Genomic DNA, 21,675 nt, shown 5'->3' on the forward strand with positions numbered 1-21,675 from the left:
ATAAAATAAAATAAAATAAAATATTGTAAGCAGAATATGTGACTCTATGTTGAGTACATGAGTGTGTACCATATATTCCCGAGCTATGTTTCATGTTTTGAGTCTCACCATTTGTGAAACCCAATCAGGCACTCACCAGATGGTATGAAAGGCTGGAACCTGGTGGTCCCACAGTCTTGGGGCTTTGGGGAGGAGCCTTATAGAGCAAACCAGCAAGGATCAGAACTAAAACATTCCTTCAACAAATGTTAATTAAGCACTTATTGTGGATGCCGCTCAGTGCTAGCAGCTTTGGTGTAGTGCCTTTTAATCTTCCAAACACTTTCAAATACAGGACCTCGTTTAGATGTGTTTCAGAAGGGTGGATTTATTTGTTCACCACATACTTAGTACTTAACTTTTCTGTTTCCTCAACTGCAAGATGAGACTACCGAGAGCTTCTCCTTCAAAATTTTGTCAAAATGAAATAATAATCTATGTAAAGAGGCGGATGTGCTGCCCGGCATATAGTAAGAGCCCAAGAAATGTTAGGTACTGCTGTTGTCATCACTGTTTACCACGCACGGTTCCAATCATGGGAGAGACGGTGATTGAACTGAACAGAGGCTCAAATGTCTGTGGCGCTCTCAGTAAACCCATGAGCTTTCTAAATAGAAAAGAAACTGCTCCTAGCCTGGCCTTTTCTGAGACCGGTGCGTGTCCTCCCGGGAATCCAGCGCCTGGCATCTTCGCGGGGTGCTGCGAAGGGGCGGGACTGGGAGGCGGGGCACGGCTGGGAGCGAGGCGGGGCGGGGACCGTCGCCTGCTGGGACCGCCGCCTGCTTGGACCGCAGAAGAGCAGGAGGACGTCTGAGCCATGCTCGCGGCGATGGGCTCTCTGGCGGCTGCCCTCTGGGCAGTGGTCCATCCTCGGACTCTCCTACTGGGCACTGTAGCCTTTCTGCTCGCTGTTGACTTTCTCAAAAGACGGCGCCCAAAGAACTACCCGCCGGGGCCCTGGCGCCTGCCCTTCCTTGGCAACTTCTTCCTTGTGGACTTTGAGCAGTCGCACCTGGAGGTTCAGCTGGTAGGAGCGGGAGAAGGTGCCTGGCGTGTCCTGACCCTAACCCTGTTCTGCAGCACAAGGGACGTTCCGGCAACGTGGGTGGGGTGGGGCATGAAGGGCAGGAAGAGGTGTGGCTAACGCTGGTAACCTGGTAAAACTCATTTTGAGTTTCATTTCCTAACCCATTAACTGGCATGATTCCACCTGCACTTTCTAGGGATGGAATATTATTAAATGTTTACTATTTGCATGTTGTCATGTTAAACATTACTGGAACACCTTATTTATAATGTGATTACCTTGCCCTCTTTTATATGATTGTCCTTAAAAATGCTACACTTTCTTTCTGAGAAACTTCATTTCCCATATATAAAGTGGTGATAATACTACCTCAACCTTGATCATTTCTCAACTGAGTTATTCCCACTACACTAACTGAGCCCTCCACCTTCAGCCTCCTTTCCTCGCAGTGCACTCTCACTAAGTAATAATTTTTAAGTGTTCTTCCTCTGCTTAAATTTTTGCCAAATGGTGTTCAGACTCCTGACTGAACCACCTGGGACCCTTCTTGATGCAGCTTCTTTCCACCTCTATACAATAATCTCCTATCAGGGCTCCCCGACTCTGGTGACCAAATTCTTTCAAGTTCTCTCAGACATCAAACCCTATCTCAAGAAACCAGTACTGGTTTTCCTGCCAGCCAGCACAGGTAACTTGCTGAGAGACAACAGTGTGACAAGTGATTATGAAGATTAGATAAAATAGTGAATGGTCAATATTGACATATAGTTGGTACATAACAAATATTAGTTCCCCTTTTCCTGCACATGCCTGCAGTACTTTAAACACATGGCTGAATATTGTACTCAAATATTGATAGACAAAGTTTTATCACTTTATGGGAGAAATACCCAATTGGTCATATTAAGTGACAGAATTAGCCACAGAATGTTAAAGCTAAGCCCCCAAACCTGTGCCCTTGTTTAATTAATATATTGTTTAATTTCCAAGTATGTGGAGATTTTGTTGTTAACATTCTGTTAATTATTTCCAGTTTGACTCCATTGTGGTCAAACATCATACTTTGTACAATTTCAGTTCTTTTAAATATGTTAAGGTTGATTAAATGACACAAGATATAGTCTATCTTGATAAATGTGCCATGGAGGCTGGAAAAAATATGTATTTGACTATTGTTGGGTGGGATAATTGATATAAATTATTGTTGGGTGAAGTAATTGATATCAATATCAATTTGATTTTACTGGGTAATGATATTGTTTGGTTCGCCTATATCCTTGTTGACTTCTTATCTACTTATTCTATCAATTACTGAAAGAAGAATGTTGAAGTTTCGAAGGACAATTGAGAGTATCTATTTCTCCATTCAGTTCTAGTAGTTTTTCCTTCATGTATTTAGAAACTCTGTTGTTTTGCACATACACATTTAAGATTATCATGTCTTCTTAGTGAATCGATCCTTTTATCCTGTAATGTCCCTCTTAATTCTTCATAATTTTATTTGCCTAAACTGTACTTTATCTGATATAATATAGCCACAACTTTTTTTTCTGATTAGTATGTGCATGGTATATGCATTTCTATCCTTTAACTTTTCACCTTCTTGTATCATTATACTTGAAATTAGTTTCTTGAAGACAGCATATACTTGGGTCTTTTTTTTCCATTCTGGCAATCTCTGTCTTTTAATTGGTGAATGTAGACTATTTATATTTAATGTAATTATTGACATATTAAGATTTGTCTACCATTTTATTATTTATTTTGTTTTTCCTGTTTTTTATGCCTCTGTTTTCCTTTTCCTATCTTCCTGTGAATTACTTGAACATATTAAAAATAATTTTATTCTTATTTATCTGAGGTGTTTTTTAGCAGCTCTCTTTGTATTATGTTTTACAAGTGATTGCCCTAAGGATTACAATATGAAGATGTAGCTGATTGCAGTCTATTAGTGTAAAAATTTTACTACCTCAAGTGAAATATAGATATCTTGCAACCATTTAGGTTCCTTTACCCTCCCTACTTCATAATTGTCGTAAGTGTTATCTCTATATATGTTGAGAACTACATCAGATAATATTATAATTTTGCTTTTAAATGTTAAATGCAATTTGAAAACTCAAGAGAATAATAGTCTATTGTATTTACTCATTTATTTACACTTTTCATTTATCTTTTTTCATTTCTGATGTTACAAGCTTGTCATATCCTTTCAGATCTGAAGAACTATCTTTAGTTATTCTTTTAGTGCAGGTGTGCTGGCAAGAAATTCTCTTAGCTTTCCTTCATCTAAGCATGTTTTTATTTCACCTTCATTTCTGAAGTATATTTGCACTGGACATAGGATTCTAGGTTGACAATTTCTTTCATTCAACATTTTAAAAGGTTATGCTTCTTCTTTTTGGCCTCTGTGGTTTCTGTTAAGAAATCTACTGTCATCTGAATTGTTATCCCCCATATGTAATGAAATTTTTCTCACTGCCTTCCTTCAAGAAATTTTCTTTGTTTTTGTTTTTGTTTAATTTTCAGAGGTTTAATTATGATAGATCTTGGTGCTACTTTCTTTGGGTTTGTCCTGTTTGAGTTTCTAAAACTATAGATTTGTCTTTTGCCAGTTTGGGGGAGCTTCAGCCACTCTTTCAACTATTTTTCCACTACACATTCTTTTTCCTCTCTTTCTTGGACTGTTGGATACTGATGGCACAAATGTTAGATCTCTTGTTGTGCCACAAGTTCCTGAAACTCTGTTTTTGTTGTTTCCAATGTAGTTTCTCTGTGTTGTTTAGTTTGAATATGTTCTTCTGAGCTGTCTTCAAATTCACAGATTCTTCTATCATTACCATTCCGCTATTGAGCTATTTTGCTGAGTTTTAAAATTTATTCTATTGTATTTTCAGTTCTAAAATTTTCACTTGGTTCTTCTTTATCTTTTATTTCTTTGTTAAAATTTCCTAATTTTTTGTTTGTTTCGAGACTATTCATAGTTATTGGAAAAGCTTCATGACAGCTGCTTTTAAATATTTAATTATTCTATATTTCTAACATCTGTGTCATCTCACTGTTGGTGTAACTCACTCAATTGATGTTCTCTTGATTCTTGGTAAGGTGAGTAATTATGGACTACATCCTGGACATTTTATATATTTGTTATAAGACTTACCCTGGATACTATACAGATCTTTTATTTTAGCATATAGCCTATTTAGATTCTGAATGCTCACTTTTGTGGGTGGCAGTTCAAATATCAATGCAGGTTATAAAGCCCCTGCAGTGCTATTCTGGTCTACTCCACTTTGTATTACCCACTCCCACAGGAGCCCATCTCACATTCTCATCAGTGCAAGCTGGGGAAAAGGAAGATGGAACAGAAGACAGGGATCCCTCTGGTATAGTAGCTTATTCTTTACTACAGAGGGAAGAGAGTCAGAGATCTGCCCATATCTCCTCCGAGGGGAAGTGCACCTCCTTATTACTGTAGAAGAAGGCTGAAAAGCCTCATTTGCCCTCTGACTCTTGCAGGGAGTTTCTTTACTTCAGCTTAGGAATAGAAGTCACAATTCAGCTCATAGACTCAGCAGAGAAGGGTACTACCTCATTATTGCAAAGTAGGGTGAAAGACAAGGTACCATCCATGTACTCTAGTGCTGTAGGACCTTTCAGAGTTGGGAAGGGTCAAATGTTTTTCATGGTATTTGCCTCCACAACAAAGAAGTAAAAAGGCTAAATGGTTTCTGTCCTGTTGGGCTTTCCTTTTCCTGGTCCTTTGGCTAGAGAGAGTAGACTTTTCTTGAAGATATTTGTGTCTGTGTTAATTGGTGTCACGATTAATAGAAGTAAAATGGAATGCCTTTTTTCAACCTTATCTGGAATAAGAAGCTTGATCTGCACCTTTGTTGTATTCCTAAGATAGGTGTTTCTAGAGGGGTTAAATGACTTGCCTAATGTCACAAAACTAGCCAGTGACAAAACTGAGACTGGGATCTCATCCTTGGCCCTGTGATTTTCTTATCACACTGTCATTGTTTATTTTTATTTTATATCGGTTTGCATTTTTATATTTCTGGGTGTAAAACAAATGGAGTTAAATTATGAAATTTAGTTATAATTAAATGTACATTCTTGCAATTGGGAAACATTAACTACTAACTAATAGATCTTACATAAGGATTTTTATGTTAGTTTTCATTTCATCGTCATGATGGGCACACAAGTTAGGTATGATCTGGTGGTGCTTCCATTTTACCATGGAGCAAACTGACTGAGAACAAACAGTGAACTGCTCAAGGTATTCAGCTAAATAATAACAAATAAGGATTTGAACCCAAGACTATTCGATTTGTATACCTATTGTGGGATCTGGCCAGCAGCCTGCAATGCAACAGGGCTCTTTCTTTGTTCCCAGGTGGATCGGCAGGTCGCGAAATAAAAGACACACACAAGATAGTGAAAGCTGGGTCCAGGGGGGTCACCGCCTTCTGGACCTGAGATGCCGCCAATGCGCTGGATATACCAGCATTTATTATTAAGTTTAGTGAGGGCAGGGGTAGGTTAGTGAGGGATTTAGGGTCGTTTGATTATAAGGTGAGATGGTCACAGGGGGATGAAGTAATTCTTTAACATAACATCGGTATGCAGAAGTACAGTATACAGAGATAAGAATTTACAATATAGTGTGTGCATCAGCAATTTCTAATAGAGCCTTAAAACAGAAACACAGTCTTTCCATAACCTATGATTAGCAAGATATTAATCAGCAGTAACAGTTGCAGCAAAAGCTGGTTGCAAACAATCAGTAGAAACAAGATGTGAAGCTAGACAACCGGTTAGACAAAAAATTCTCAGAAGGGAGTATGCCTTAACTCTAAAGAGACCTAGAAGAGCCCTGTGGCAAGATAAGGGCGTTTATAACCCTACCTTACCCATATGAACAGGCGCCCCTCATGCGTCCATTTATAGGCTCTCCACAAGAGTTGCATTCCATTCCCAGAGCTATGAACATCTGCTTTTCCGGGATAGGAATCTTGGTGATGTGAAACCTCCCTGACTGCATGTCCATTTATAGGCTCTCTGCAGGGGGAAGCACGTCACGCACTGTTGGCTCGTTCTGGCAGCCCAACGTGGCATTGTCTTTACACAATCCTGCATGCAATTTTGCATTTACAATAATCAGGAGCATTTCATCTTTTATTCCATAACAATAGTTTCAGGGGGTCTCCCTTCATATACCCGTTATCTACTTTATGTTGCCTGACTTTTCATGACATGATTAGAGGAAAATTGATGAGCTCACATGTTTATTCATTCAACAGACATTTATTAAGTGCTTATCATATGCCAGGCAAAATACAAGGCTGTATATGACTAAATGTATAGTGTACACTCTTGGTAACCAAATCAGATATAAGGAGATTGGATCACTGAATGGAAACCCTGGGGATAACCTTTTGTAGAATGTTGGAAGAAATTGGGCTAAATTTTAAAGGAAATTTTGATTTTTGGCAAGTGGCTAAATGGAGTAAAGGGACAGAAGATTTTTAATAGGGGAAAATGGTCTGAGCCATAATAATTTTATTATTAGTTTTAGTATGATAATTACTTATCACAACAATACTAAACATGGCAGCTAATAACACCCCGCATTTTATAGACTTGGAAACTAAGATAGAGAAAAGTTAAATAACTTTCTCCCAAATCACACAGAAACTAAGAAGCAGAACCTGTATTCAAATAAGTTTATATAACTTCAAAATCCAAACTCTTAAGCACTCCCTTACATCACCTCTCCTACTTAAACATCTTAGAATTCTGATTGAAAACCAAACAAGATCCAAATTAAGACTCTCCTGATATTAAGACTCTCCTCAGCCTAGCTCAGATTACCTTATCAGCCTTGTCTCCCATCTCCCTTATCAACTGAGAAGATACTTTTCCTAGGAGCCTTCCTCAACCCTGGTCCTCTTATGTGGTTCTTAACTTCCTCCCATCAAATATTTTATTGTAAAGAATGACAATAATGAGAAGTGATTATTTATCTATATGTTCCATTAGATTGTTAGCTTCTTGAAGTGAAGGACTTGTTGCACTCCCCAGCACCTGGCTTTGACCTGCCACATGGTCAGTGCTCTTTAAATAATGAACCCTATGCTTCAGTAAGACAAGGTAGCTCTCTTGCTCCCAAACACCTTCTGCATTTCCCCTTTACATTTGTATATGATGTTCCCACAACTTAGAATGCCTTTGATTTCTTACTACATGATTTTTATTATCATTGTGGTTTGGGGGTTGTTGGTTTTTGTTTGTCTGTTTTTTGGTGGCATCCTGACTTTCATTTAAGATCTGGCTCAGATACCATCTACTCTTTAAAAAGATATTTTTCTTATATCTGTGGTGGAAAATCATCTCTTCTTGTGATAGCTTTATGTCCCTCTCTATCAGCATAATAACATACGTTATCTGCTATGCATTCCAATTTTTTTCTGCACAGTCTCTCTCAAGAGACTTTGACACTTTAGGAAAACATCATATCATATTGATCTTTGTATTACCTCGATGTATAATATACCAGCGCCAGAAGGTACCTGGCAACTCTTAAGCATCTCATAAAAGCCTGTTAAATTGAACATGAATTTGATCTCCACAGCCTGTTCTCAGAAACCAGCGCAGCCCCAAGAACTACCTGTGAGACCATTATTCTTAGAAGGAGTTCATGGGCCCCAGAGGACTGATAACTCCTGAAACTGCATACAAAGCTGTTTATGTGTATAGCTGTGTATGTATTTACTGGAGATCAGGTCTATCATGTACATTATATTTTCAAAGGATTCTATAACCTAAAAAAGTAAAGAACCACTGTTTTAAAGCTTTACTTCCCATTTCCTTGTTTATTTTTTTTCTTTATTGGACAAAAAAGCTTTTTGACTATAAAGGCAACAATACATACACAGCGAGAGAGCATATTAAAATACAGTTTACGAAGAGAGAGAATCTTACCTGTCTTTGTGCCTATCCTGCCACCACTGTGCATGCGTGCACAGGTGTGCATGTGCACACACACGCACACGCATACACTCAGCAGTACCTCTGTAGGACCTTGGTGGATATCTTTCCAGATTTGTATGTAAATGAAAATAAAATTATATTTCCAACTTCTTATTAGAAATTCCACGTACCAATGAGAAAAAAAGTTGAATACCTTGATACAGAAATGTTTGAAAGACATAAACATACGACTTTAAAAATACAGCATCCAGACTGAGAGAAAGATGTTAAACCTCAGGAAATATAGAAAGAGCATGCATTTTTGTGCCTCTTAGGATCTCTCTCTCTCTCTCGCTCTCACACACACTCACAGAGGCAGAGCTCAGGGGAACAGACCCTCTGACCTACTGCTGGCAGGAGTGTGAATTAGTCGACTCTTTTCCTGCTTTTCTTTTCCTCTTTTCATGTCTTTGTTCTGTTGGTTATTAAATTTAAAAACTTAGATTCGGTGGAATCTCTGTCAACTTTATAGCTCATGGTAGCCATGGTTCAATAGTTCAATCTCTTCTCCCACTAATCCTTTACTTCTTCCTCTTTACTGTAAACATTAATTTTTTCCACCCTTTTTTAAATAATTATGCTACATTTGGAATTTTTATTCCTAGCATTACATTTCCTGTCTCCTATTGCGTTTGTTTGACTTTTATAGATTCTGTTTCAGTTTTCTTTTTCTATTTTCATTTCTGATTTTAAGACCGTTTTTGCCTTTCAAAGCATCTTATTTTTATCTCCTTGTGTTTTATTCTGTTGAGGTTTTTTTTTTTTTGTGGCTCATTTAATGACATACAATTGAAAAGTGTGCCCTGCCTTACAAAGTCTTCTCAGAGGCCCTCTGGGTCATTTAATCTTTCTAAAGAAATGGATAAAATGACTGACAGGGTGCACGTGAGGATTGTTAGACATCGCCATCCTCATCCCAGGGCTCCCACCCCGTGTTTAAACAGTTGATAATACCATACACGTTTTTTATCTAGTTCTGTTTAATTCAAAATATGCAGTGGCAGAGAGTTGGTGGAGATAAAATTCTTAGGAAGTTTATTTCAGTAAATAGTAATGGAGTTCTGAATCCCTCCCAAGTACACGTTGAGATTCTAGGCTGTATACTTTGCTAGTTAGAAGTCATTTAACTTAACCTGAGATTTTTCAGCTCTTCCAAAAACATCCTTATTTAGTGTTCTAAATTAGTCAAGAAATCCTTCTTGTCAGGCCTAAGAAGTTCATTCAGGAATTCAGCAAGGGTACATTAAAAAAATTGCTTGATGTGTATGGTCCCAGTACTGCCATTTCTTAGAAGCAAAGATGCTTACTTTAGGAGGAAACTGACTTGAGATTGAATCTCAGCTCTGCTTTTCCTAGCAAGGCAGGACATACTGTGTAGGAGATAAAGATTGATGGAGGACTCTGGGCCAAAAGAATACAAGGACTGAGTTCAGGCTTGGTCTTTAATGTGGGAGCAAGGTGGTGGGATAAGACTGAATCCATTGTATTTGCTCTGATGGGGACCATTAGGAACAAGACTATAAGAGGAACATGGTGGAGTGTAAGTGCAAAGGCATCTGGATTGTGGAGAAGAGGCCACAAACACCTAAAGGAAATGAAGCCCTTCAGATTGTTACCACTGCCTGCAGCTAGACACAAGCCAGGCAGAAAAAAGGCAGGGGCAGGGTCTACCTGGGACCCTTTGTTGAAGAGATACATTAGGAAGGATTTTGATTCATGACCGTACACTCTCCTCCAACCTACATTTGCGGATATTTGCACGCTTGTGCATATTCATGAACATACACACTCCCATTCTCTCTCTCTCCCACCCCAACTCTCTCACTCTCACTCATTCTTACTTTCACTCTGTCACTCCCACTAAACTCTGTCACTCAGGTTCTGGAGCCATCTTGGGTTCACATCTTTGTCCTCAAGTCTTACATAATGCCTGGGAAATTCCCTGAACCAGTCAATAGCTTTGTCACCTTTGCTATGTTATTTCAGCTATGACTCATTTTCCCTCTTGAAAGATAAGAACTATTACCACTGTAGGGTGGTTGTGAGATTAATGAAATAAAATATGAAAGGTGCTTAGCAATGGCTGCCTGTGACCATGAGTGCCTTCTTCCCACAAACCAGTGGGTTCCTGTCCCCTTTGCCACCATAGGAATGCATCCACGGCCCTTTGCACACAGAGCTCTTTCATTCCTTGGAGACTCACTGGGTGGCTGTGCGCCTGGAACAAGAAAACAAAGTGCCTTTCACATTGCTGCTCTCATTCTTCCTCACAGAACCCTAAGAGGGAGGAATAATTTTCTCCCTTTTATAGCTGGGAAGTTGAGGCTCAAAAAATAAAGCAACTTCCACAAGGGCCCAAAATGATTGAACTGTATAGCCCAGATAGTCACGTAACTCCAGAGCTTGAGGGCTTTCCTCCATGCCTGGCCCCTGCCCTAAAATGCACCTTGCATTATCTAGCATATGTTTCTATTATCTATGCCCAGTCTAGGAAGCGGGTATTCTCATTTGGTTAAATGGATAGTTATGATTTACTAAGAAGTCCATGCTTGGTACACCAAATTAACACTAATCATGTCTCAGCCAACACTAATCATGTCTCAGCCTTCTTAAGTGACTGAGACATGATTAGTGTTCAGATGAGAATTCAGATGTGCTGAATTCTCTCTATTCACTAGACTCTAGGATGCTTGGGGATAGAAATCTTGTTTACTATGTCTATATATTGAGACAGGCTTTCACTCTGTCACCCAAGTTGGAGTGCCATGGCATGATCATGGCTCACTGCAGGCTCAACCTCTCAGGCTCAAGTGACCTTCCCACCTCAGCCTCCTGAGTAGCTGGGACCACAGGCATGTACCACCATACCCAGCTAATTTTTTTTTTTTTTTTTGTAAAGACAGGGTCTCACTATGTTGCCCAGACTGGTCTCGAACTCCTGGGCTCAAGCAACTTGCCTACCTCGGCCTCCCAAAGTGTTGGGATTACAGGCATGAGCCACAGCACTTGGCCAGAACTTATTTATTTTATTGCAGTTTTATCCTCGTGCCTTGCCCTAGGGACACATGATAGATGCTCACTCAATTCATGTTGGTTGAATACATAAATAGATATTTTATAAAGAAACATTCACATTCTGAAGTGAATTGAATCTGAACCTTGTTGAGAGAAGGAGAAAAGGAAATAAAAGCATTCCCGTGAGACCAATGTACACTCACACACACACACAAACACACAGACACACACAATCCTCTCAATATGAGCCCCTCGAGCTACACACATCCTCCATTTCCGAACACATGGACATGTGCGTATTCAACTGTTACTATTTAACTATTTTTCAGTTTGTGAAGAAATATGGGAACCTTTTTAGCTTGGAGCTTGGTGACATATCTGCAGTTCTTATTACTGGCTTGCCCTTAATCAAAGAAGCCCTTATCGGCATGGACCAAAACTTTGGGAACCGCCCCGTGACCCCTATACGAGAACATATCTTTAAGAAAAATGGTAAGTTTCTTGGCCAACGAAAGGTGAGTGTTTGATGTTGATAGTCCTGTAGTCTGTTAAAGGCACCTTGATGACTGTAATTTTCCAACACTCCTAGAAACCAGCCCCATAATAAACTTCCTGCCACTAAAGGAAGCTGGCTATTCACATTTCCTGATTGAAGTCACTCCCTCAGAAGATTTGATAAGATCATCCCTCACTGGGATTTGGGAGAAGCCACATGCCCTGCGCAAACCTACTCTGGATGCTTTTATAATGAAGTAACCACATTACCCATTTATAGCAGAGGGACATGTTCTCTCTGTTTTCCTCTTCCAACCCTCTCTCCTTAGGAAAATGGATGTAGATCTTCCTTCTTCTGCTGCTGCTTCTTCCTGTCTCTATTTCCTTATTCTCTTTCATTAAGGTTGTGCCACACAGAGGATCTTAAGCCTTCTGGTCTATGATAGAACAGATTGGCATGAACACTTAAAATTACCATTAAATATACTGAAACATTTAAAAATTGAAATGAAAATCTCAAATCTACTATTCTATTAAAGCACCACTTTTAGGTTTGAAGGGGGCCAGCCCTTCCACACCTGTGAGTATTTCTCATCAGGTGGGACGAGAGACTGAGAAAAGAAATAAGACACAGAGTCAAGGTATAGAGAAAGAAAAGTAGGCCCAGGGGACTGGCGCTCAGCATACCAAAGACCTGCACCGGTACCAGTCTCTGAGTTCCCTCAGTATTTATTAATTACTATTTTCAGTATCTCAGCAAGAAGAATGCGGCAGGGGAGTAGGGTGATAGTGAGGAGAAGGTCAGCAAGAAAACATGAGCAAAGGAATCTGTGTCACAAATAAGTTCAAGGGAAGGTACTATGCCTGGATGTGCACGTAGGCCAGATTTATGCTTTTCTCCACCCAAACATCTCAGTGGAGTAAAGAATAACAGAGCATCATTGCTGCCAACATGTCTCGCCTCCCGCCATAGGGTGGTTTTTCTCCTATCTCAGAATTGAACAAACGTACAATCGAGTTTTATACCGAAACATTCTGTTCCCAGGGGCAGGCAAGAGACAGTGGCCTTCCTCTATCTCAACTGCAAGAGGCTTTCCTCTTTTACTAATCCACCTCAGCACAGACCCTTCACGGGTGTCCGGCTGAGGGACGGTCAGGTCTATCCCATCCCAGGAGGCCATATTTCAGACTATCACATGGGGAGAAACCTTGGACAATACCCGACCTTCCAGGGCAGAGGTCCCTGCGGCTTTCCGCAGTGCGTTGTGCCCCTGGTTTATCGAGACTAGAGAATGGCGATGACTTTTACCAAGCATATTGCTTGTAAACATTTTGTTAACAAGGCACATCCTGCACAGCCCTAGATCCCTTAAACATTGATTCCATACAACATATGTTTTTGTGAGTGCAAGGTTGGGTCAAAGAGATTGGGGCAAAGAGGTTGGGGCAAAGTTACAAATTAACAGCATCTCAGGGCAAAGCAATTGTTCAGGGTACAGGTCAAAACGGAATTTCTTGTGTCTTCCCTTTCTACATAGACACAGTAACAGTCTGATCTCTCTTTCTTTACCCTACAAGGTGCTTCTCATTTCTTAGAAATATTTCATCAGTTAATTCTATATCCATTCACTGTATTATCTGCCTTGCGAAGCACAGTACTAGGCATGAGTGATGTAACAGTGAGAAGAATAGATAAAATCCATATCCTATGTAGTTTATATTCTATGCAGAAAGAAAAGTAATATCAGTTAACTATAATAGTTAGAAACCTACAGTGTTACGAAGTCAAGTTTAGGATGTACTTATTAATGCAGTCCTGGGATGCAGAAAAAATAAACAAATATTCATTTAATAAACTGGTGAAGCAACCTGGCAGACAGAATAGAATATGAAAAGTCCCTGAAGTGAAAAGGACGGGGAACTTGAAGAAACGAAAGGTGGCCAACATGACAAGCATGGGGATTAAAAGGAGATAATTAAAGGGAGATGAAGCTACTGAGCTTGGCTAGAAATAGTTCCTGCAGGTTCCTGTTAAGGATATTAGTTGTTATCCTAACATTAATGGAAGCTCTTGAATGGCTTTAAGTAGAGAAGGGAATTATATTTACACTGTATAGTTTTAGGTTTTATTTAGGCTGCCATTCAGAGAATAGAAGAAAAGGAGCAAGGGACTTTTGTAGCATTTTAGGTTACAGACAGTGGTAGCTCAGGCTAGGGAGGTCCAATAGCAGTAGGGAAATAACAGTAGGTTAGACCAAGCTAGTATCGGTGAAGACCTGGATTTGAGATATCCAGGAAGTACACCTCTTAAGACATGATGACATAGGTGCAGGGAGAAGGAGGTTTTGAGGTGACACTCAAATGGGTAGATGATGGAAAGAAGGAACACTTAGAAGAGTACAAGGTATTTGGTTTAGTTGGGCATGGGTGAAAAGTCGTACGGAGAAAATTGTGAGTTCAATCATGGATATGCTGAATTCAAAATACCTTTAAGTCAGCAAAGTCAAGCAGGCAGTGTTGCATATATGCTTCTGGAGCTCAGGGACAGAAATAGATGGTCACTATCAATAGATGTTATTTAAAATTTTAGGAGTTGATAAGATTTCCCAGAAACAGAGTATAGGGTGAGAAAAATAAGAGGTTTTAGATGAAGAAAAAGTTCCTGAAGAACTCCACCATTTCAAGATTTAATAGAAGATGAACAGCAAAATATATAGGAAGTTGCTGGAAGAGAATTAGAAAGAAAATCTGGCGACAGTGGTATCCTGAGCACCACTGGAAGGCAGTATTTCAAGAAAGAAGTGTCTGCTGCTGCTGCAAGTAAGACGAGGTCAAAAGGTATCCCTGGATATGACAACAAGGAGGACCAATTCAGTGGGTAAGAAGGCCATAGTCAGATATTAAAAGGTGTTGAGGAGTGCTCTGGAATTGAAGAAATTGAAAGGAGTGTGGCATTACCTGTGTTATAAAACAAATGATGGTCTGTCAAACACACCAAAATTTTTTTTTCTTTGCTTGTACTCTTCTTTCTGTATGGAACTTTCACTCCTCCTTGATCTCTTGATTCCTCACATCATCTTTTAATGTCCAGGTTAGATAGGACCTCTCCTATAAAGCCTTTCTTAGCCTCTTTAAGAGTATGGGCGTTGTCTTATCTATTAGTGCATTCCTAGTGTTTAGCATAACATAAATACTTAACTTTACTTGTGTAACTAATAATCAAAGCATGGGCTTTGGAATAAGGCAGACCTGAAATTGAATACCTGTTTAGTTGCTTACTGTGAGACCCTGTAAAGTGTATTTTATCCTTTATCTCTTGTTCCTCAGTTTTTTCATTAGAAAATGTGTGGGTGGGGGTGGTAATAATTATACCTATCCCAGAGAGTTTCTATGAGTACTAAATTATATAATGCATAACAAAATACATATTAAAGTGCCTGCCATTGCAAGCAATCAGTAATATTAGCCATTATATCCATCGCTTTGGGATTATTTCTCTGGGCAGTTTTCAAGTGCCTTAATGATCTTCTCCTGTCCTTCATCTGATACACATCCCCATATCATTTGCTGGATATTCACATTATGGAATCAGAATACCGTAATGTTGACTTTCTTTTTCCCAGGATTGATTATGTCAAGTGGCCAGGTATGGAAGGAGCAAAGAAGGTTCACTCTGACAGCACTAAGGAACTTTGGTTTAGGAAAGAAGAGCTTAGAGGAACGCATTCAGGAGGAGGCCCAACACCTGACTGAAGCAATAAAAGAGGAGAACGGTGAGCATTGCATATGACAGATGTGAGAGACTGTGGCCCATTTGTTCACTGGACAGATACTTACTAAGTGAGTAAGTGCTTGTTCTATGCCCAGCACTGTGCTAGGAATGGAAGATAGAACAGTGAACAACTCCGTCCTCAAAGAGTTTTAGAAGTAAATACACAAAGATGGGCACTAAACACATTACTGAATTTAAGCCCTGGTCCACAGTTTGACTTCCCTGGAGCTGACTGAATACTTGTTGTATGTCAGATGCAGTGTAAGGTCATGTGGCCAGAGCCTCATATATGGTTCTGCACTAGGTATGTCTTATGCCATGTAAAGTAGACCCTCAGTAGGAAATGGAGACAAATCCATCAGAAGGATCCATCTTGCCCTTCCTCCACCTTCAGGACAGCCTTTTGACCCTCACTTCAAGATCAACAATGCAGTTTCCAATATCATTTGCTCCATTACCTTTGGAGAACGCTTTGAGTACCAGGATAGTCAGTTTCAGCAGCTGCTGAAGTTACTGGATGAAGTCACATACCTGGAGGCTTCAAAGACATGCCAGGTAAGGCAGCTGTCTCTCCATATCTTGGTTCAGCAAATTGGGGCCAATGTCAGACACAGATGGGTTTTTCCTTTTAGTTTTTTGTGGATTTTTGAAGCTAAAATATAACCTTTCAAAACTGATTTCAACACAAACTTATTTGAAATCAATCTATTGACTTTAGTTTTTTAAATAATATGGAATATTTATATGCAAAACCATTTCTAACGTGCATGTAAAGTACAACATGTTATATGACACACGCCTATCCACCTATGTTGTTCTTTTTAAAAAGAAAAACAATATCGCTGTTCCCCTTGAGTCTCTCCTCGCTGTGTCCTTCCCCAACTCGTCCATTTCCCTCCTCCCTCGGAGGTTCTCTTCTGTATTCGCTTTCTTCCTCAGCAAGTTGCTTTGAGATTCATCTGTGCTGGTTGTTCTTTTTTAATGCAGATTAGTATTTCATTGTATGAATGTGCCATTTTTTGTCAATCTGTTCTGTACTGATGGACTTTTGTTTCCAAGTTTTGGATGCTATGAATAAAGCTGCCATGAGCATTCTTGTACAAGTGTTCTTGTGGTTACATCCACTCATTTTTTTTTTATATCTGTATCTGGAGATAAAAGATGTTTAAAGATTGCCAAGCTCATTGCATTATTTGCCTGCCCACCAGCACTTAATATCATCAATCTTCTAATTCCGTAGAGTATAGCCGTTTGGAGTTCAAACTCACTTCTCCCTTGGTGGGCCCTGCACTCCAATTTTTGTCCCTCTAAGCCTTTGAGTCTTTGTCAAAAACTCTGCTTGGTTTCTTGGTTCCTCAGACACTTTTCGGAATTTGGAAGACATTTCTGGGAGCCGGGGGGCGGGGAGAGAAATTGACCCCAAGTATTGAGTTCATCCCCTGGGCTTTCTTCTTCCCCTAAGCCTTATCCTGGAAACTACCTCACTACCTTGATTTGTATGTATGTGTGCTTAAATGTTTACACATGTATCTTTTTCGTCTTTTCTTGGTGTTCTCAGTAGAAAGAGTGCCCTTGAATTATGCAGTATGCCATTATCAAAATTTTTAAAAATTTCCTTGGTTTTAAAAAATGACTTTATTTTTGAAAATTACAAATATATATAAAAGAATACAATCATGAATCACTGTGTACTCATCAATGAGCTCTAACAATTATCAACACATGGCCATTTTCACTGTATCTGCATCTATGCCCGACTACCACATTCCCACTGTCCCTGAATTATTTTGGAGCAAATTACAGACCTCAATTATTTGATACATAAATATTTCAGCATATATTTCTAAAAAGACCCATTTTAACAAAAATAAAATACCATTGTGCCTGAAAAATATGAACAATAGTTATTTAATGCCTTCAAACACTCAACCAGTACTCAGATGTCCCCAGATGTCTCTTAAGTATTTTTTTTGGTGGCAAGCTTTTGGGGTGGTGAGAAGTGGTCCAAGGCTGGATATATTTTTGACAGAGAGCTGAACTGTTTTGCTAGAGGGGTGAGAGAGAAAAGAGGGGTCAAGGATAACCAAGGTTTAAGTGTGAGCAAATAAAAGAGACAGAAAGAGAAGATGGTTTCTGTTGTCCTAAAAAGTGAAAAAATGGCACCATGTTACCTGCATGATTGTTTTGTTTTTCTCAATTAGCTCTACAATGTCTTTCCATGGATAATGAAATTCCTGCCTGGACCCCACCAAACTCTCTTCAGCAACTGGAAAAAACTGAAATTGTTTGTTTCTCATATGATTGACAAACACAGAAAGGATTGGAATCCTGCAGAAACAAGAGACTTTATTGATGCTTACCTTAAAGAAATGTCAAAGGTGAGAAAACCAAAGTCATTTTGTATTTTGTTCTTAGAGCACAAATAGGGGTATATTAGTTTCCAACTGCTGCTGTAAAAAATGATCACAAACTTGGTGCCTAAAATAGCAAAGATTGATTCTCTCACAGTTCTAGATGTCAGAAGTATGAAATCAGCTTCACTGGGTTACAGGTAAGGTTTTGGCTAGGCTGGATCTCTTTGGAGGTGCTGGAGCAGAATCTGTTTCTATTACTTTCCCAGCTTCTAGGAGCCGCCTATGTCCCTTGGCTTGTGGTCCCCTCCTTCATCTTCAAAGCCAGAAGCACAGCATCTTCTCTTCTCTCTGGTATCTGCTTCCATCCTGTCATTCTTTCTCTCTGACTTTGACCCTCTTCTTTCCTTCTAATAAAGACTATTATGATAACACTGGGCCCACTGGGATGTGCCAGGATAATCTGCCCATCTCAAAATCCTTAACCACATCTGCAAAGTTCCTTTTTCCCTATAAAGTAACATCTTTAGGTTCCAGACATTAGGATGTGGATGGATATCTTTGTGGGTCATTACTCAGCCTGCTATAGGAGTAAAAATAGGGGCAATATTTCAGAAAATGTAGGGTAGCATTAACTCAGGATTGATGATGCAATTAGGCATAAAGACAAGGGTTAATGACATTTGGTTTGAGGTCCTGTGAATGCCCAAATACGGCCCTTTCATCCCCCATCCCCTACGCTCTACTGTTATTTGGAGGTATACACAAAGGGGGAACATAGCAGTTAATCCTCAAAGCTCTGTTCTATCATTAGTTGGGCCTGGACCCAATGACCTACCCTTTTCTCAGCCCCCGTAGGGAACACAAGTAAAGCTGAGTTGGATGCCAAAGTTTAAAGGCCAACTTTATTAAGGCCTGTGTTGGGCTTTGCCTTTCCTTCTGTTTTGTACCTTTCACTTTCCAACATTATATGCCAGAGGTGAGGAGGAAACCAAATTGAATGCATGACCTTTAACACAGTTACCCCTCTGGTTAACACATATCACTGCATCAATACTGTCATCTTTAAACATCAGGAATTGGGTCCTACTTCTGGAGTGGAAAGAATGGTAGATTTCTTTCCCTCTTATTTCACCTTATTGGTATGACATTCATAGAAGTATTATTTTCTCTTCAGAGGAGGAGACTCACTATATGTTGTACAGGTAAGGAAGGGACCATTAACATCAAGAGCAACATTGGACAAATTGAAGTTTCCAGAAGATGATGGTAAAGATGACAGAGTATCATGAGGAATGGTTGGTAGAATCAGTGAGGTTCAAATTGGAAAGGAAAAGAAGAATGAAGAGATGTGAGAATTGTTGTTTGTAAGAGAAATTCCATTTGCCTTTTCTATTATCAGTACAAACATTTGTTGAGTATTTGCTCTGCGTCCTTGCATTCATATAATTCATAATGCCCTCTTAAGGGGTGTGCACTCCTATTTCCAGTGTATAAAACAGGAAACTAGAACAGAGAGGGTAAGTAACTTGCCCTAGGTCACACAGCTGCTAATTGAAGTGGTTAATATTGGAAGCCAAATCTGTCTTATTCACATCCCATTCTCCTTTCACTGTACTAAAAGCTTCCCCCAAATTACAGGCATAAGAAAATAATTGTCTTGATTTTCATCCATCCAAAGATGTCCAGCACTTGGGGCAGGACAGTGCTAATGATATTGCTGTAATAAGAGTCTGCCTTCTGAAGAGGCCAAAGGGAAAATTGTTTCTTTTGGGGACCTTTTCTTCCAAATGTCCTCCTAGGGTGAAGCCCCTGTGTGTTACGGCAATCAGGAATCCTCTGAATAAACCAATAAATAACATTAAACATTGTGTTTTCTAGCACACAGGCAATCCTACTTCAAGTTTCCATGAAGAAAACCTCATCTGCAGCACCCTGGACCTCTTCTTTGCTGGAACCGAGACAACTTCCACAACTCTGCGATGGGCTCTGCTTTATATGGCCCTCTACCCAGAAATCCAAGGTGAGCATGTCAGTGAGGGAGCCTGGACCAGGACAGAATAGTGCCTCCTGGTACATGCTGCCTGAAGTTGGGGCCAGAAGATAGCATTGTAGGATGAAAAGAGAGGCAGAACAGTCATGAGTGATGAGGACTTGGAAACTGCACATTCTTCACATTTTCTGTCTGAATTGTGATGGGGCCAGGTAATACAAACGTAAGAGAGAATCCCTGTCCTCAAGAAGCTCAGAGGCAAGAGGGAAATCAATGAAGTCAGTCGACATTGAGATAGTTCCAGGAAACAGTTACTTTCTGATGTGAAAGTCTAGTTGTGTCCTTCCCTTCTTTTAAGTGATGCCTTCCCATTTCCTCCTGAATAATGTTCAAGCACTTTAGTCTGGTATATATTACCCTCCGATATGCCCCTTCTGCCTGTCTAGCCTTGGCCCCACCTACCCTCCATGGTAGTGGCCTCACTAAGTGACACGTCACTTTCTTTGCAGTCTATATTTATGCCTCTATGTCGTGATATATGCTTTTCCCTCTACTTGCCCAGTTTTCCTACATAGTAAACTCCTAGCTCTTCTTGAAGAATCTGTTCAAGTACTACCTCTCTAAGATGTTTCTGCACTCCCCTAGGAAATTATTAGCATTTTCTCCCTCCAGAGATGATGTAATGTGCCTTTATTACTAGGCTTATCATGTATCATCTATATATAGCTTCCCCACAGACTGTAGTCCACTCAAGAATGATGTTCTCATCATTTTTCTTCCTCCAGCTTCCAGAAAAGTTTGAACATATGGGGCTGGGAACTCTTAACAATACAGTTTTTCAAATTGTGGGTAACTGTTTATTAATGAGGCATAAAATCAATTTAGTGGATCAAGACCAACATTTTTTTCTTAAGATAAAAATAGAAAAGATCAGAGTGCTTCCCACGTACTAAGGTAAGTTTGTTTATAGAACTTTATTTTTTTCATCTGTAGCTGCATAACGTATGCTTTATATGTATATTTAGGTATATGCATCCAGGGTCATGCTCGATTAAAAAGGCTAGTAACAAACACACAAGCACTGTATGATTCCACTTACATGAGTCATCAAGAATAGTGAAATTCCTAGAGACAAAAAGTAGAACGGTGGTGGCCAGAGGCTGAGGGAGGGGATATAGAGCTTTAGTTCTGCAAGATGAAAAAGTTCTGGAGAGTGATTGCCCAACAATGTGAAATATTTAATACTACTGAGCTGTTCATTTAAAAATGCTAACATAGTAAATTTTATGTTATGGGTATTTTACCCCCAAAGAAGATGTTTTTCAAAAATGATAATTTATTTCACTTTCAGGTAAAAAGAAAATCCAAACTAGGCTTTGCAAAGCCGTTAGGGTTCCCAACTCCTTCCAACTTGCTGCTCTGTTGTGATTAGAATGATGCCCTTGTCAGCACTCTGTAAGACGGCTCTCACCAACAGGCTTTGCACCAGTAGGAAGCGAAAGGGGGAAGGAAGCGCATATCCTTTCTTTAAGAACTTGTTCCAAGGATTAAACATCACTTCTGCTTACATTCTCTTAGCCAGAATTTAGTAATATGGTCACACTTAGTTACAATAGGACCTGGAAAATACATTGTTTTTTCTCGCTCTGTCGCCCAGGGTGGTGTGCAGTGGCACCATCTCGGCTCACTGCAAGCTCTGCCTCCCGGGTTCACACCATTCTCCTGCCTTGGCCTCCCGAGTAGCTGGGACTACAGGTGCCCACCCCCACACCCGGCTAATTTTTTGTATTTTTAGTAGAGATGAGATTTCACCGTGTTAGCCAGGATGGTCTCTATCTCCTGATCTCGTGATCCGCCTGCCTCGGCCTCCCAAAGTGCTGGGATTACAAGCGTGAGGAAAATATATTCTTTAGCTGGGCAGTCAGGTCTCCAGCTAAAATCTCTA

The 21,675-nt window shown here is 39.8% G+C and overlaps 1 protein-coding gene across 2 annotated transcripts in view; it reads left to right on the forward strand.

Moving 5' to 3' along the window:
• The first annotated feature begins 829 nt into the window (after positions 1–829).
• Positions 830–21,675, forward strand: part of LOC116457699 (cytochrome P450 2J2) — a 32,319-nt gene continuing 11,473 nt past the window's right edge. Inside the window, exons 1-6 of one of the 2 annotated variants that reach the window (XM_032137054.2) lie at positions 830–1,066; positions 11,449–11,611; positions 15,238–15,387; positions 15,781–15,941; positions 17,588–17,764; positions 19,619–19,760. In XM_032137054.2, coding sequence (XP_031992945.1) covers positions 857–1,066; positions 11,449–11,611; positions 15,238–15,387; positions 15,781–15,941; positions 17,588–17,764; positions 19,619–19,760 — 1,003 coding nt within the window. In that variant the 5' untranslated portion in view covers positions 830–856. Of the gene's footprint in view, positions 1,083–11,448; positions 11,612–15,237; positions 15,388–15,780; positions 15,942–17,587; positions 17,765–19,618; positions 19,761–21,675 lie in introns of both variants that reach the window. The other variant, XM_032137055.2, reaches the window with a different exon arrangement.

This window comes from Hylobates moloch, unplaced genomic scaffold (genome assembly GCF_009828535.3).
Source record: "Hylobates moloch isolate HMO894 unplaced genomic scaffold, HMol_V3 SCAFFOLD_18, whole genome shotgun sequence".
NCBI classification, from domain to species: Eukaryota; Metazoa; Chordata; class Mammalia; order Primates; family Hylobatidae; genus Hylobates; species Hylobates moloch.